Here is an 18,610-nt window from a genome sequence, read left to right on the forward strand (position 1 = left end):
TGGGGGTGGTTTTTCGAGACAGGGTTTCTCTGTGTAGCCCTGGCTGTCCTAGAACTTACTCTGTAGATCAGGCTGGCCTTGAACTCAGAAATCCGCTCGTCTCTGCCTCCCAAGTGCTAGGCTTAAAGTTGTGCGCCAGCAGTGCCCAGCCCTATTCCGCTTCTTAAAAACCAGTAGCCAAGCTCTTGTTCCCTTCACTGATGTCGAAGAAGCACTAGTCAGGCCAGCCATGCTACACCCTTGGAGGCCATGCTGGGACCGTGAGAGAATAGACCTCTGCTACCACTTGTACTGACATGATGCATGGGCTTCCTTTCAAGTTGGTTTCCTCGGGAATTTTGCCATAGCAACAGAGTACATACAAACTAACACAACCGACCTACCTGTTCTGCATGTAGCTCTGCGAGATGGCAGAGAGCGACGGCAAAGGACTCAGTATTGTTCTGCTGCACGCCCGCATTCAGGGACTCCAGGCTGTTCATGCTCAGCAACATCTGGGCTTGTTGTAGTGCCATGGTGCTGGGTGAGGAGAGGGGACAGATCCCCTTTTAGGCAGCAGACCCAGGCTGCCCCTGAGCCATACCCTACAATTATCCTCAGTGGAGACGCAAGAAAATTAACCCTTGCGGCTCTGGATATGTAGAAGCAACTCCTCCCCATGTCAGCTCTCCTGCCTCAGGCCAAGGAGAGCAAAAGTATCCTGGGTATATAGGCCCCAAGGAAATGTAGAGTAGGTCAGCATATCCGGGAGCACTCAGCACCCAGATCCCCACCCCCACCTCCCCACCCTCGATGTTCCCTGAGGTCACAGGATGCTAATTAGGTTTCACGGGTAAATTCAGACCCGATGCCATCCTGGCACCGGCTGCTCTGGCAATGCAGGCAGTGGCCAGTGTCGGCAGCTGTTTCAGAGCACACCGTGCCAAAAAATTATCTGAAATACAAAAACAAGACTGGTAAAGAGGCGCTTCCTTCATTACGGAATTCCTAGAAACAGCAGGCTGTCTAGGGGACATGTGAGATCAAGACAGGGCTCCAGGGGAAAGTCTGGTTCAAAAGTTTACTTCCAAACTACAGTTAGCTGAGTGGAACACAGACAGTGGCTGCAGATATCCGGAGAAGCAACCTTGTCTACTCAAGCAGCTGTGGGGAGGGGGCGCTGGACTTGCACAAGGAGGCCATGCAGCATGCGAACAGGAAGGGGGGCTCTCAGCTGAGGGTCAGGTGATCTAGGTTTGAGTGCCAGCTGGTCACTGGTCAAGTATACTCATGATCTTGAGATCAAATGTGCAAACCAGATGAGATCACCCACCGGTTGGTTATACACAGAGCAGCCAGGGAGAGTAAGCCGTGGATGTGAGGGAAGACTTTCCCAAGTTCGTGCAGGCTACAAAATGTCTCCAGGTGACGAAGCGTTTTCTCTAATCCCCTCGGCGAACAAATTCCAAAGGGGAACAAACTTGCACAGGACCATTTCGATAGCTCCTCCTTATCTCTCTAAAGGCTCCACACCTCCGTGGCTCTGGCAGTCCGCCTGGAGACCTACCTGCGGCCGTACAGCCTCCAGATGGCCGTTTTCTGTGCGATGCTGATATCGATGAGCTCCGACAGGCTGTGCTTCCAGTGCAGGAGGTCGGAGTCCTTTAGGGCGTCCATCAGCTTGTTGGCCGTCTTCCCAGCAAAAGCTCTCTGTTGAACAAGGGACTGTATTCCCAGGGAGGCGAGGTACTAAGGGGACAGATATACCCACGACCCAAGATAGAGATTACATGACAGAATTTGCTTCGCTCTTCAGAAATGTGATGGGTTTCACATTTCAGCACATGCACAGTGACAGCTCTACTTAAAGAACCTACAACCTGGCCTTAACCCTGACCCATGACAGATGTGTTCCTGAAATGCTAGGGCTGAAAGAGAAGCAGAGGGTACATGGCAAAGAGCCAGGGCTTCAGCGTTGGGTAACCTGAACTTAGACACTGCCTCTGCTACTTACTGTGTGACTTAGGGCCAGTCACTTAGCTTCTTAGCTAAGCCTCAGCTTCCTCATCTGTAAAATGGGCATCAAACCTATCATAGAGAATCGTGGTAAGGATTACAATGAGATAATAGAGCAAACAGTGCTGGGCATATTAGGTAACAGGACATTAAAAAAAAAAAAAAAGAAAAAAAAGGATGCCTGTCGTGAGCAACAAGTTATCTTCTTAGCTTCTGGAATTCTCCTCAAGGTAAAAAGCTCATTTTTCAGAGCGGTTCAGATCCATAACTAGAGTATATTTAAGCAGCCTATAAATTCAGTCATGTGTGCTTCCTTTCCCAGAAGAAAGCACACAGGTAGTGCACAGACTGAACAAATATGTACATTAAGTTGTTCTCAATTTTGCTGCAAACTTCCTGAGAATGGGGTAAGTGATCTTATCACGGATTCAGCAGATGCTGAGACAGAATAACGTTCTTCCAATAGCAGCCTACACCCCAAAGCCATTCCTATGTTCTGCACAAGGACCACGCCCCCTGCATGGCTGTCACTGAAGTAACAACTCAGCCTTTCCCTGTCATGCAGGATGAGAGGAGCAGGTCTTCCCATCAGGCTTACTGTTTAAAACAAGGACCAGCAAACTTTCTAGCAAGGGTCAGAGCAGACTTCACATTCTAGGCCACAGTTGGTCTCTGCTTAGTTGTGGCTGTTCTCCAGCTCCATCCATCTAAACATGTAAATGTTTCTTGGCTCAACAGTCGTATGCAGACGGACAGAGCACCAGATTTAAAACACAAGGTGTAGTTTGCCAATCCCTGGTTTAAATTCAGCGTTCCCAGGGCTGGGATGTAGCTCACTGGCAGAGCACCTGCCTAGCATGTGTGAGGTGTTGAGTTCTATCTCGGCACTAGAAAAGAAGAAAAAAGCCTTTTCTACAAATTGTCTAAGTGCAACTGTACTAAGTGTTGCTCAATAAACTACAACCAAACAAAGATCTCTTATCAAGTCAATAAGTGGAGCTCTCACAGATGTTATTAGGATAAAGGGAATAGAGAGAAACCTACCCAACAGAATTTAGTGGTGTGATTAATAATTAAAGTCAGAAAACAACCAACAACGAGACCACGTGTAGGAATACCCACTCTAAGTCTCGCTGGTTCATGACAAAGGTGGGAGGAAGAGACAAAAGCTCAACACCACTAATTTTAACAATCTCACAGAAAGATGAGCCTTACCGGTAACCCAAAATGTACTGCCTTCTTCACAGAATGCTCCAGCAGAACATAGCTATCGGCTCTCTTCTGCCCCAGCACATAAAGCCAGCTCTGGCAAGAGATAACCATCAAAATGCGTCATAACAATGGCAATGGTGGATCTGCAGTGAAATATCAATATCAAGGAAGAACTTTAAAGGGACAATATAAACCCTCTACAATACTGTGTTATGAGTTGTGAGTGTAAATGAAACCCATTAGGCATATTAAAAGCTTTATCTAAGTCAGACTGGGATAAACAAGCTATTGATTGATCCTCGTTCTCTGACAGCCATAAGTGGTAGACATGTCAGAAGGAAGCTTAAAGCACCCATCCGGCACTTAACTGAGCTGAGAGCCACAGGTGATTAAGTGCTTCTATACTCTATAAATACCTGGTAACTGTTTGATACACCAATATCTCACCAAGTTACTAGTATAGTACATTGTCTCATCGATGCCAATATCAATGCAATACTTAAGTCTTTTACTCATGTCGAGTTGTATAGATAGAAAAACAGACTGTGGGGCCCTCTGTGAGTCCTTATGTCCACCTACATAGTTTCCCCTCACTGCTAAGGACCTTTGATCCCACTGCAAAACAACCTGATTGAAACTGGGCCTTCGGGAGGCCAACTCAACCCATGAGCAAAATCCCAAGACCAGAGGACGGCCTCACCAAACAGTGCTGCAGACACACGTGATCGTTGGACTCCTGGGCAATCCTAATTGCCTCCTGCAGGGCGAGCTCTGCCTGTTGACTAATGACAGACTAAACATTAATATCCCATTAACAATCACAAACATGCAAGCGTCGGTAGCAGGAAGTCATTTGCAGTTCGTCCATGGGCAGGCCTCTAGCTGCAGCTGTAGCTATTTATGGACTGCTTTCTCTGTGCTGCCCCAACCCCAGGAGCAGGAAACATCCACTGTGGAGGCGGGGACGGCCCCTCTGGGGGAATGTCTAGTAAAGGGAACGGTTTTCCTCGCTGCTTCTAAAACATTTGCTCCAGCTCTCCAATGCCAAGAAGACGGCAAGGAAAAGACTAATAATTTACTTTTCATTAAGTTATTCTCTGCATTAAGACAAAATAAAAAGCAACAAAACCCAACCCACTATGTACAGTTGCTATTTTATCATCATTAGAACAATAAATAAATAAACAAACAAACAAGCTGAGCGGTGGCGGTGCAAGCCTTTAATCCCAGCACTTGGGAGGCAGAGGCAGGCAGATTTCTGAGGTTGAGGCTAGCCTGATCTACAGAATGAGTTCCAGGACAGCCAGGGCTACACAGAGAAACCCTGTCTTGGAAAAACAAACAAACAAACAAAAAACAAAACAAACAAACAGTTTTCAGAAGCATTCTGAAGATTCCCATTTCTGGTCATTTTTTTCTCTCCTCACATGCCAATTGGCCCCTGAACATCAAGACTGTCTCCCCGAGCCTCCCTGGTCTATGGCAGTCCTGCCGGCCCTACTGAGCCAGCACCTCTGAAAACACCCCGTTTCACAATGCTTCATTAAATACTACTGTGTGTTGCCTTCTGTTTACTTAACCCGTGGATTGTATTTAACTACTTCACGAACCTCTAAATGGCACAGACCATGCCCTATGTTCTCCATTTCCAATAGCAAATAAAAGGATGAAAGCTTAACTAGTGTTATCTGCTGGTACCTCAGCGTAAGAATTTCAGATGCCACGTGCAGAAGGAAAAACTTCCACAGTGAACTTCCCTCCAACATTAGCAACAGCCTCACAGGTGCAGTTTTAATTAAGTAGTCCTACTTTTTTCCTTAACTGCTTGTTCAAATAGAGAAGTCAGCCATACTTTGCCTATGCTGCATATCTTTTGAACTGCTTTCCATGCTGAGCAGATTATAACACCCTAGAACTCAGGCCACCTGAGAGCAGGAAGCACATCGTCATGCACAGGTCCTCCGTGTCACCAGTTAATACTGCTCCATCAAACAACAGAGGGCCACACAGTGCTAGGCTTTGGAAGGAAGCATTGGAGAGAACCACACAGTGTGCCCCAGCAGGACTAGAGACTACCAAGGCAGAAACTTAAGAAAGTCAAGCAAACATGCTCAGTAGAGAGTAGGAAAGAGCCTGGCATGGTGGCACAGGCCTGTGATCCTGATAATTGGCAGGAAGATCAGGAGTTAAAGACCAGGCTGGGCTACATGAAACTGTTTCAAAAAGGCTTAAAAAGAGCAAGAGGCAAGCTGGTTTCCTCTCTGAAATGTACTATGATGCCTACTTAGCTTTCCAAGGCGGAAGCGATGGCCTCCTCACTACTCAGAGCTCATACCTGGTCTCCACAATTGAATGCTGATCACCATCACCTTCTATTTTTCCTCACTTGCAGAGTCAGGATCACACTGTTCAAACAAATTGCAAGCTCCCACTCTGGGATATACAGACACAGGCACTTGGCTTTCCAATGTCTGTGTTCCAATCTCAGGTCAGCGGATGACAGACTGGACTAGCCTGTGACCTTGACAACTATGCATGCACACACACCTGGAGCAAGACCAGAACATTCCTTCTTCCAGCAATGGCAGCCCCTCACCATAGCTCTTGCCTGGCCCACACTATGGGCCAGAACAACACTGCAGTTATGTTCTCTCTCTCTCTCTCTCTCTCTCTCTCTCTCTCTCTCTCTCTCTCTCTCTCTCTCTCTCTCTCTCTCTCTCTCTCTTTACTCTATAAGCCTTATGTCAGTGTTTCCTCTATTTCCACTTCAGCACTCCCTGGTATCCACAGTGGAGCCTAGTATGAAGTATCTGACCAACAAGCATCTATCGAGATGTCCAACACGACAGGGGACAGGGCTAGGGATGTGGCTGTCAGCAGAGTTCTCAGCTTGCTCAAGGCTCCATCTCTAGCACCACATAAACAGGTGTGGTGGTACAGAGCTGAAACCCCAGCACTTAGGAGACAGAAGCAGGAAGATTACAAGTTCAAGGCCAGTTGAGAAACACAAATCCTACTAAGAAAAAGAGAGGTCTCTGGGGCTGGAGCCGCTGCTCAGTGGCAAACACTTAACTGAGCTGCAGAGGGTCGTGTGACTGTCCCACGATAAGAGCCTACATGCTATTAAAGCCAAAAGGGAGTGAGTTACTGTAAGACATTGTGGAACCTCACCCAGGTAATGAATCTGGAATATAAGTCTGTGGCCTGCATCTCCCTGCTGCCACCCTACTGTGGGCTTGACATCACAAGGCTCTTCTGAGGTTCCGCTCAGCAGTGCATTTTTCTCAGACTATGTCTAGTTACCTGTAGCTTCTACCCTGCTTTAGCAGCCACTTGTGCAGCCAAGCCAACCTCTCTTACACAAATCTTTTCTACAGGAAGATGTCCACACACTAGCACAAATTGTTTTTTTTTTTCCCTCCTGACTACAAGTTCTCATGTCTTTCCCACAAAACAAAATAAACAATAAAGCCAGGTATATATTATAACAAAACCAACCAGTTCTACATCATGGCTGCCTGAACTCATGCTTCCAAAGTCTGTGCCACCTTCTACCAGCAGAAACAATTTTTTTTTTTTTAGATTTATTTATTTATTATATGTGAGTACACTGTAGCTATCTTCAGACATCCCAGAAGAGGGGAGCAGATCTCATTACAGATGGTTGTGAGCCACCATGTGGTTGCTGGGATTTGAACTCAGGACCTTCAGAAGAGCAGTCTTAACTCTTAACTGCTGAGCCATCTCTCCAGCCCCTTTCCTTAGCTTTTTAAATACTGAAAATAGCTCTGCAGCACCATCACTACCTCCACAAGTCCTTTGGGAACCCCTGACCTAATGACCTCATTTACTAAATGGCCAGACTGTTCTTAGAAACAGAAAACAAAGCAGGCCCAGGCACTAAAGCATTTATCACTACATAGTGACTCTAGGGGGCATACTGCTAAGGAGGATTTTCCATTCATGAAAAGGTTCACACTGGGAGCTAGAAACAAATCTAGAAAATCTCACATTGGGCTGGAGAGATGGCTCAGCGGGTAAGAGCACTGATTGCTCTTCCAGAGTTCCTCAGTTCAATTCCCAGCAACCGCATGGTGGCTCACAACCATCTGTAATGGGGTCTGATGCCCTCTCCTGGTGTGTCTGAAGATAGCCACAGTGTACTCAAAATATATTAAATAAATAAGTGTTTAAAAAAAATCTCAAATCAGTTTCTTACTCCATTTTAAAAATAAAAAAATTTTTTTTTTGATTATTTGTTTTAGGTTTTGTTTTATGACAGAGTTTTCTATGTAGCCCAGGCTGGCCTTGAGCTTGTACCTGTCCTCTTACCTTTAACTCCTCAGTGCTGGGATTACAGACATGTGTCATCACACGTGGAAGAGTGGGTTTTTGTTTTTGTTTTTGTTTTTGTTTTTTTCAGACAGGACTCACTACATAGCCCTGGCTGTCCTGAAACTCCCTATGTAGACCAGGCTAACCTCAAACTCAGAAATTCAAGTGCTTCTGCCTGAGTACTGGGATTATAAGGGTGTGCCACTACTCCTAGCAATGGATTATCTTTAAAAATGAGTTCCAGTTAACACTGAGATGCTTGTCTTCCAGGTGCACACGGACAGAAGTCTAACTTACTAGTGACCGAAGCGGCAGTGCAGGGCAGCCAGGTTGAGAGCAGCATATCTCAGGCTCCGGCCGTAGCCCTCTTCCCCAGTACTTTTGCCCTCTGCTCCAGTGAGAATCAGGCGGTCAAAGTAATGTAGAAGGCTGTGCGTTGAGCTGAAAACATCTTGAACTCGGAGGTTGTTTAAGTAGCTGAGGTAATGCTAAAACAAGAAATAATCAGGAGTCCCGTGGAAGCCATAGTTCAGCTTCAGATTTTCTCCATGGGCACAGTAAAAGAGATTCAAAATACAGGCTTTAACAGTCCACAAACAAAAATTCCACTAGGTGTCTGTCCAAGTTTATCAATATATCTACTGATACACACACACACATACACACAGGCTACATGCCATTGGTTATGTTAGGACCCACGAGTACCACAGAAGGGCAGCACCCCTCCCAAGCGGAGGAATTAATAAGAACCTGTACAAGTTTGAAGTTAATTCTTCTAAATGTCCAACTAAAACTAGCTGCCAAGTTAACTCTTGTCCTTTTGTTCTGAAGCATAGAACTAAAGCACTCTCCTAACAGGGATGTCTCAGTTACTGGGAAACAAAATGGAGCTGTTTTTGACATGAATAAAATCTGATGTCATATCAAATATCATCTGAACTTTACATTAAGAAGCTCACAGAGAAACAGATCTAATAGGACATTTAATTTAAAAATTTGTTTGAAGCTGGGCAGTGGTGGTGCACACCTTTAATCCCAGTGCTTAGGAGGCAGAGGCAGGTGGATTTCTGAGTTCAAGGCCAGCCTGGTCTACAGAGTGAATTCCAGGGCAGCCAAGGAAATCCTGTCTCAAAAAAACAAAAAAAGCTCATGTTCTCTCTCTCTCTCTCTCTCTCTCTCTCTCTCTCTCTCTCTCTCTCTCTCTCTCTCTCTCTCTCTTTCTGAGCCACTATCCCCCCCTCAATTAAACCTCTTACACGTGGAAAAAAAACAAAAAAACAAAAAAACAAAAAAAAGGGGCTGGCAAGATGGCTCAGCGAGTAATAGCACCGACTGCTTTACCGAAGGCAACCACATGGTGGCTTACAATTTCCCCCTCCACCGCTCACCCCCATAGTGAGATCTGATGCCATCTTCTGGTGTGTCTGAAGACAGCTACAGTGTACTTAATTATAATAATAAATACATCTTTAAAAAAATAATTTTGTTTGAAAACACTCACTAAAGGAAGAAAGGAAAAGAACTGTTCGGCCTTCAAATGTTTTTATCCCTCAGTCTACCATCTCTTGTCTAAAGCCATACCAAGGATGAGTGGGAGAACACAGTAGCAGGGCCTCTGGCCCAGGGACAGTGGGGGAGCCCTGTATTCCAGGCCCTGCTGTTATCTTGCCAACAATGTGACTTCTTTTAAACCTAAAATGTGTGTGGCTCTCTGATATACTGAAAAGCAGTTATTTCCTTGAAACCCAGGAACAAATTCTGGACAAAACTCACTGCTTCAGCAAAATCAGGATTAAATTTCAACAGGTTGTTCAATTCTTTCTGCAAGGAAGCTGGGGTGAGGGCTTTAGTCTCATCATTCTTCAACAAAGCAGCCTGAAATGAAAATGACAGTACATTAGAACCCATCAACTCAGAGGCAAACACAGTGACTAACAATGCCTACCGCAGCCTCATCAGCCTAACCGCCTTTCTAAACACACTGACCATGTTCACGCCAGCACACACTATTTCCCTTCTCTTGTGCACAAGCTTCCAGTCCAGGCTGCACTTCTCACCCACATGCTCCTTCCAAACCAAGCAAACCCTGGTGGGTCCCAGTTTATAATTTATATCTCACTGTCTATCACTGAGGCTAGGCAAGGCCTCAAAGGCCACCCATGCTCCCATGAGTCCTCTGCACTCTCCCTTCCTACAGCACCTGCCAGACTATATGTAAACTGTCACTTGATCACTCAACACTGTGAACGCTCCAGACACATAATTTGTTCATCTCCTGCCCTGTCCTACACATTGCTAATTCACATGGATAGAATCAACAATTACACAGAACATGTTGCCAAGGTTTGGATGGTCAAACCATGGATGACCATGTTAGGGATCTTTAAGAGGTAGGGCCTTAAATACACACACACACACACACACACACACACCAAAACAACAATCAAAACCAACAAAACTAAATAAACTCAAGATGAGAAGAGAATCATAGTAACCACTCAGATCATGAAGGCTCTTATGGGAATTTGAGAGCAGGTCTAAAGTCATTGGGAAATCCTTAAAGGGATTCTCAAAGGGTCCATAAAAAAGTAGGACCCTGGGCCGGGTGTGGTGGCACACGCCTTTAATCCCAGCACTTGGGAGGCAGAGGCAGGTGGATTTCTGAGTTCGAGGCCAGCCTGGTCTACAGAGTGAGTTCCAGGACAGCCAGGGCTACACAGAGAAACCCTGTCTCGAAAAACAACAACAACAACAAAAAGTGGGATCCAGTGGTAGGAATTACATTGCTGGGGCTATAAGGTACCCCTGAGACCTGCACTCCTCACACATATGCTGCACAGCTGGGGATGGGACCACTTGTTGGAACATGAATTCCTACTATGATGTGTGACTATTCGAGGCCCAACTCAATGAGGCCATGCAATTTTGGACTTAAATATTTAGATCTGTGAGTCACAACAAACCCTTTGTTAGTTCACAGTAGTCTATGTTGCCTATTTCATATAGGCATATTATAGCTATTGATACAAAGCTGTAAAATATATAAAAATACTATATAAGAAACTAGCTATAGCTTTTTTGGTGGGGGGGAGGGTTGAGACAGGGTTTCTCTGCCTGGCAGAGATCTACCTGCTTCTGTGTGTGTGTCTGTATATATATATATATATATATATGTGTGTACATATATAATATATAACATATGTACATATATACACATACATATACAATATATAAAAAATTCTCTGTATATATATAAAATATATAATATATACATGCATACATACATACATTATACATAAAATACAGAAGGGAAACAGCTCTCCTAAGCTGAGGTATTAGGGAACATTGAATTAATGAGTGTTTTATACATTATTTATAATATATATACATATATATAAAAGAAGTAAGATTATGAATAGTATATATTTTCTCAATATATAGAGATTTTTTAAAAGTATTTATTTATTTTATGCATATGAGTACTTATTTATTTTATGTATATGAGTAGCTACCTTCAGATATACCAGAAGAGGGCATCAGATCACATTACTAATGGTTGTGAGCCACCATGTGGTTGCTGGGAACTGAACTCAGGACCTCTGGAAAAGCAGTGAGTGCTCTTAACTGCTGAGCCATCTCTCTAGCTCCCTATATATTGATTTTTTTTAAAGATAGCTTTGCTATGTAGCCTTCCCTGGCTGGCCTGGAATTTACTACATAGACCATGCTGGTCTCAAGCTAAGAGATCTACCTCATCTGCCTGTCAAGTGCCATTATGAAAGGCATGTATAAACATACCCAGCCAAATTAAATCTTTATACGTAACTGATTAGAGACAATTCATTCTATTTTTTTAAACCTTTTTCTTCTATTTTATTTATTTCATGTATACGAGCATATTGTCAGTCTTTAGATACATCAGAAGAGGACATCAGATTCCATTATAGTTGGTTGTGAGCCACCATGTGGTTGCTGGGAATTGAACTCAGGACCTCTGGAAGAGCAGCCAGTGCTCTTAACTGCAGAGCCATCTCTCCAGCCCCCTCATTCCACTTTTTATATAGACAACTTTTTCTATAAGCACTCTTTCTTATTTTGGGAAACATGCTAGGCAGCCCATGCTAACCTCTAACTCATGATCGTCCTGTTTTGACATCATGAATGTTGTAATCATAGGAAAGTTGCTGAAAATTGGAAAGCACTCTCCAATTCCTCTGCTTGCTCACTCACTGTCTGTTTCTGTTTGTCTGTCTCCCTCCCTGATTTTTTTTAAAACAAAACAAGGTTTCTCTGTGTAGTCCTGGCTGTCTTGGAACTCACTCTGTAGACCAAGCTGACCTTAAACTCAGAAATCCACTTGCCTCTGCCTCCCAAGTGCTGGAAATGAAGGTGTATGCCACCAGCACTTGGCCTTTCTTTCATTTTGTTTTTTTGAGATGGTTTCTCTATGCCCCCTGGCTGGCCTCAAACTCAAAGATTCCATTTTTTTTTTTCTCTCCACCCTCCATCTTAACATTTTTTTTAAGACAGAGTCTCAATGTGTAGCCAGGAAAATTCCATTGACTTTTTTTCTTGTTATAAAAAATGCCAGAAGACATAAAGTGGCTACAAAAGAAATGAAGAAATTAGTAACACTATCAGTTAGAAATATGATTATGAGGGGCTGGAAAGATGACCCAGCAGTTAAGAGAGAGAGCACCGACTGCTCTTCCAGAGGTCCTGAGTTCAATTCCCAGCAACCACATGGTGGCTCACAACCAACTATAATGGAATCTGATGCCCGCTTCTGGTGTGTCTGAAGACAGCTACAGTGTACTACTATACACAGAATAAATCTTAAAAAAGAAAAAATATTATGAATAATCTTTTCTTTTTTTTTCTTGAAAGGAACTGGCCCCAGTCTTTCAATCTTCCTGCCTCAGCTTCCTATGTGCTGAGATTACAGTGTCACCAGACCTGGTACAGTAGTGAGTGGCACAGTAGTAAGTGGCACAGTAATGAATACTTCATTCCAGTTTCTTTCTGTATGTGTGTGATTACAGGTATGAATGTATAATGAATGTATGTGTGTGATTACAGGTATGAAGTTAGGTATAATGGCCTAAGATATAATCTTAACACTTGGGAGGCATTTGTAGGAGGATCAAGAGTTCCTGGGTTACATATTGAGACTATGTCTTGTTTTTTTTTTTTTTTTTTTTTTTTTTTTTTTTTTTTTTTTTTTTTTTTTTTTTTTTTGGTTTTTCGAGACAGGGTTTCTCTGTGTAGCCTTGGCTGTCCTGGAACTCGCTCTGTAGACCAGGCTGGCCTCGAACTCAGAAATCCGCCTGCCTCTGCCTCCCAAGTGCTGGGACTAAAGGCGTGCGCCACCACCGCCCGGCTGAGACTATGTCTTTAAAATATGAGTAAGGGGGATGGAGAGATGGCCCAGTGGTTAAGAGTACCAATTCCTCTTCCAAAGGTCCTGAGTTCAAATCCCAATGTCCACAAGGCAGCTCACAACTGACAGACACGCAGGCAAAACACCAATGTTCATAAATAAAAATGATTAATCCCAGCAGTTGGGAGGCAGAGTGGGATATACTCTGGTCTACAGAGTGACTTCCAGGACAGCCAGGGCTGTTACAAAGAAACTCTGTCTCGAAAAACCAAAATAAACCAGAAAAACTAAGAAGAGCATGGCAGCACAGCTGTGATCACTACACTCCGGCTGCAGAAGAATCCTGTCAGCCTCAGCACAGCTTGCTCTAGAGAAGGGTCCAGGCCTGTCAGACCCAATCTTGGGGGCCTGGGGGTGTTAAAAGGGGAGGGGTAGTGGGAATGGTGTTCTGAAGTTAAGAAAACTGACCACTTTTTTAGGAACCAGGTTCAATTTGCAACATTCATAAGTCAGCTCAGAAATATCTATAAATTTGAGTTCCCGGGTATCTGCCACCCTCTTCTGGCCTTTACAGACACTGCATGCACATAGTTCACATATAAGACAGCAAAACATTCACATACATACAACTTTAATAATAATCATATTTTTTCCTTTTCTTAAAAAAAGACTTATTTACTTTTACTATGTATTTTGCTTACAGGTATGTCTGTATACCACATATGTGCAGTGCCCACAGAGGCCAGAAGGGGGCACTGGATACCCTGAGCTGGAGTAATGGTTATGAGCCACCTCATGGGTGTTGGTCCTGTGGGAGACCAGCCTTTACTCTTTACCACCAAGAAGTCTTTCTAGCCCAGGTTTTCTTCTTTCCACATAATAACAGATGATGAACTTTGTCTCATCATCAAACAGTCTTTGAAATAATTTCTAAAGCAACACTGTTAACTCTCACTCAAATTTATTGTGAACATTTTGTCGTTTCCCTTTTAATTAAGTTAGATAATGTGATGATGACATGCAGACATTAAATTTTATGCTGAAAAGCCAATCCCCTGCATGGTTCCTGCCTTTGTGTTCATAAAGGCTTTCCCCACCGAGAGGCAGTTAAAACTTAATATGGAACGCCTTCTGGTCTAATTATAGAGTAACCTATATGCGCTTAACTCTTTAATTCATCTGTAGGGCACCAGGGTGTGGTGTGAGGAGAATCCAGACGACACATGCTTCTCCCCACAGCTAATACAGCCACCACTGAGTTATGAAGCTTGGCTCTACACCTAAGGAGTTCTGCATGTGGACTCTTGTTTGACTGAAATTTACCTGCGGGGTAATTCCTTTAGGTTAGGTTAGTTTAGTTTGAGATGAAGTTTCATATACAGCCCTGCTAACTTGGACCTGCCTGCTTCTGCCTCTCCCGTGGTGAGACTGAAGGCACACATTACAACATCCAGCTAAAATTCAAATATTACATCTTTTTGAAAGAAGAAAATTATGAACCAAATGAAGAAAAATAGAACAAAAAAATTTAAATCTACTTTATATTAAAATAGCACTGGAAAAAATAGTTTATGTTATCACAGTAAAAAAACCTTATTGCTTAACGCTGTAATACAGTATATCTGGAACAACATATACCAGAATCTATAACCTGAAATACATTAAAATAAAATGACTGTCTGGGAGATGGTTAAGAGCACTAGCTGCTCTTGCAGACCATGCTTCGGTGCCCACACCCACAGCAGGTAGCTCACAACAACCACCTGTCCTGTCCCCCAGCTCCAGGGGATCCAATGCTTCCTTCTGGCCTCTAAGGGCACTGCACTCATGCATGTATCCACACACAAACACAAATGCACACATAATTATTTAACTAAAAATAGAATGTAGGCACACTGGCAAATCAGCACCCAGGAAGACAAGACAAGAAAAAGAAAACTGTGTTTACTGTCAGTCTAGGCTACACAGTGAAACATCAGCCCCGGCCCAATAGATAAATCTCATTTTAGTTGGGAAGAGCATACTAAATAATTTACAGAGTAAAGTATAATTGTGGAATCCAGAGAGTTATTATATGGGCAGTCACTATACAACACCTTCACTGGGTGTAGTGGTTCAAGCTTATACTCCAAAGACTTGAAGGCCAAAACAAGGGAACTACTCAGTCTGAGGCCAGCCTGGGCTACAGAATGAAATCCCATCCTAACAAAAAGCACATGGTGGGGATGTGTAGAGATCAGAGGACAACTGTGGGAGACTACTTCTCTCTTCCCACCAGGCGAGTCCCAGGACTGAACTCAGGTCATCAGGCTTGGTGACGGGTGCCTTTACACACCTTGTCTGCACTCACACTTCTCCTTACATGTGTTTCTGAAGCCATCGAAAGGACAAGTTGTAAGTGTACAGCCCACTGTGATTCCAGAACTAGGAAGCCAATGAGGGACCCCCGAGCGAGCTGCCCAGCTAAGACTAGCAGCTTGTCAACGTCTAGATCCAACTGGAAGAGGCTGCCTCCACAACTAAGGAGGAGAGCAGTTATGAGGGACACACCTGACATCACATCGGGGCCTCCACATGCAGGGGCTTGCACGTGGACCACACACATATCCACGCTCACCACAGACATACACATGGGGATTGGGTCTAATGCTTTGTCTAATTTTGGATCCCAAAAAGTTGCAGTTGCAGACCAGAGGGTCCCTGCCCCAGCTGGCTTTGACTGATAACAAAGAACTGCCCTGCAGCCAATGGCTGACCAGAAAGATGGAGATGGGACTTTTATATTACACGAGCAGCCAGAAGAGAGAGGAGAGAGGAGAGAGGAAAGTGGCCCTGGAGGTCATCTGCGGGTTGGGTCTGGGGTAGCAGAAATGAAATATAGATTTTAAAAGATATTAACTCAGGAATACCGGATGGGGTGGTATTTGTTAGCCATGGGGATGTTTAGAAATGCCCAGCCATTCAGCTAGTCAAAGCATATCAAAATTAGCTTGTGCGTGTGCATGTGAGTCTCTCATTCACGAATTCAGAGGGCTCTGGCGGGTGGCTGGATGTGTGACCCACTGGGAGCCAAAACTAACCCACCACTACACTTAACTCAGAGAGCTCCAGTGCTTGGCTGGCACGCACAGGATATGGGGTCAATCCCTTCAATACTATAAATAAGGGTATAACTGCAAAAAGAAAGAAGCAAATCTAGATTACTAGGGAATGGGCTGTTGGTCACACTCCATTCTGGAATAAATCTGCCTTAAAAGAATAAAATGGCTCAGTGGGTAAGAGCACTGACTGCTCTTCAGAAGGTCCTGAGTTCAAATTCCAGCAACTACATGGTGGCTCAGAACCATCCATCATGAGATCTTACGACCTCTTCTGGTGTGTCTGAAGACAGCTACAGTGTACTTAAATCATAAATAAATAAATCTTTAAAAAAGAGGTATACAGAAATTAAAAAAAAAAAAGAATAAAATGACATGCAGACATGGAGACACATAGCCACTCCCAGTGAAGAGGGAAAGTACCAGGCAGCACTCAGCCTTGTAAATAACCTTACAGACATGACAGTACAGCACATCACAGGACTTCGCAAAAGTAGAACAGTTCATAATGAGCTATGTAATTAACATACCTGCTGAGAGAGAAAGAATTCTGCTTGTTTTTGTGACAGAGGACCACTGCAAGATACTTCCTCTTCTCTGGAAAATGAAAATGTAAAAATAAAATAATAGTAAGGACTACACAACAGTAAAACAGGTAACTTTATAAATCATGTAAGTTCTTTAAAAGTTCAATGCAAATTATGGTAATATATCCCTATACTTCTACTACTCATGAGGCGGAGACAGAAAGATGTAAAGTTCAAGGGCAGCCTAGACTTCATACTTAGAAGCTATTTAAAACAAACAAAAAGGGAATGAAAGCAGGGGTTCAAGCCCACATCTGTAGGTCCCATGAAAGCAACTCAATTATCCACTGACAGTCGATAAACAAAATGTAGTATGTACATGCAATATGATCTTCAGTCTTTTAAAAAAGGAAGTTCTTGGGCTGGAGAGACTGATCAGTGTTTAGAGAATGTGTTGATCTTGCAGAAGACCCAGGTTTGATTCCCAGCACCTACATGGCAGCTACACGGAAGCCTCTGCAGTCATCCTAGGCACAATGGACCAATCTCGACAACCACAGCCCTCTACAACAGCCCCCCACTCCCAGCACTCTATATCCTGTGTCCCAGCCTTTCTTTCACTAAGACAGGCTCTTGCTACATAGCCCTGGCTATCCTGGAACTCACTGCCTAGCCAAGGCAGACCAGGAACTCACAATCCTCCTGCCTCCCTGAGCATTTTCTAGTCCCTGCCCAGTGTTAGAATTATACATAGTACCAAACGTGGCTTCTGTCTCGTTTCCTTACCACGCCGACTCTCCTGAGAAATCTCTCATTAGTTTACACTGAGTTCCCTAGCTATCATCTGTCCATCCCCACCTACTGGCATGAACACAGAACTGTTCTCTTTGCAGAACAGACAGCACCAAGCATCGTGCCTGGCACAGGGGAGGCACTCAGCAACACTTGCAGGACAGCTGAGTCTGGGAGACTGGGATTATGCTAACACCAAGAGATTTTCCTTAGATGGAAGGAAGCAGAGCCAGCACCCCACAGCCTCAGGAGCTCCACAGGGTGCTCAGGGTATACTCATGCTGTGCTCTACAGGCCTACACTCCTTCTGCACGACATGACTACTGCAGCTGACCCAAGAAGTTGAACAAAACATGAAGCTAAATTTCACTATGCCTATTTGGCAACTGGAGTTTTTTGTTGTTTTTTTTTTTTTTTTTTTTTTTTCAGGACAGGGTTTCTCTGTGTAGCCCTGGCTGTCCTGGAACTCACTCTGTAGACCAGGCTGGCCTCAAACTCAGAAATCTGCCTGCCTCTGCATCTCAAGCGCTGGGATTAAAGGCCTGCGCCACCACCACCACCCAGCTGCAACTGGAGTCTTAAAACATCCAATCAACATTTCAGGACTGAACAGTCCAGGTTCTAAATGTTTGCTTCTCTGGCGCTGAACGTTGAACCAGGGCCTCATTCACAGAAGACAGGTTCTATACCACTAAGAACATCCTTGGCCCTCCTCATCTTAAATTAACAACTGGAGCTCCTAGTGGTGGTTCACACCTATCACCTGTGTACTTGAAGGCAGGAGAACTGCCTGAGTTGAAGGCGAGTCTGGACTACAAAACGAAACCCTGTCAAAAAAATAAATAGTGGGGCTTCCCTTCAAAAAGGAAGAACTGAAACATGGGAGACTTGCAAAGCTTCCAATGTTGCCTCATGAACTTGTGTATCCTTTTTCCAGAGCTAATACTAATTTGCAAGAAAAAGAACTTACCTATAGAAAGCTAAAAAATATCCCAATAACTACAAAAAGAGAAAAGGGTAATTTCTCTTCCAATGTAACATAAAATAAAATTACAAAAGGGTTAGAGGCAGCTACATGTCTAGCATGCATGAGATTGTGGGTTCCAAATCCTTGGAAGTAAAAAGAAACTATATGCACATAAAAAAATAAAATTTTCCTTTTCAAAAGTCAAAAAGGGCTCCAACTAACTGTTCTAAAAAATAGCTAAAGAAGCCAGGCAGTGGTGGTGCACGCCTTTAATCCCAGCACTTGGGAGGCAGAGGCAGGCGGA

General features: G+C 43.9%; 1 protein-coding gene across 2 annotated transcripts in view; it reads right to left on the reverse strand.

Annotated features, from left to right (window-relative positions):
- The window catches only part of Anapc5 (anaphase promoting complex subunit 5), a 35,592-nt gene that overhangs the window by 11,594 nt on the left and 5,388 nt on the right, over positions 1-18,610 (reverse strand). The window contains exons 5-11 of one of the 2 annotated variants that reach the window (XM_031337792.1): positions 16,551-16,617; positions 9,316-9,417; positions 7,840-8,030; positions 3,908-3,989; positions 3,211-3,300; positions 1,547-1,689; positions 384-519 (exon numbers count right to left, since the gene is read on the reverse strand). In XM_031337792.1, the coding sequence (XP_031193652.1) occupies positions 384-519; positions 1,547-1,689; positions 3,211-3,300; positions 3,908-3,989; positions 7,840-8,030; positions 9,316-9,417; positions 16,551-16,617 (811 nt within the window). Of the gene's footprint in view, positions 1-383; positions 520-1,546; positions 1,729-3,210; positions 3,301-3,907; positions 3,990-7,839; positions 8,031-9,315; positions 9,418-16,550; positions 16,618-18,610 lie in introns of both variants that reach the window. The other variant, XM_031337791.1, reaches the window with a different exon arrangement.

This window comes from Mastomys coucha, unplaced genomic scaffold, assembly GCF_008632895.1.
Source record: "Mastomys coucha isolate ucsf_1 unplaced genomic scaffold, UCSF_Mcou_1 pScaffold22, whole genome shotgun sequence".
Lineage (NCBI taxonomy): Eukaryota > Metazoa > Chordata > Mammalia > Rodentia > Muridae > Mastomys > Mastomys coucha.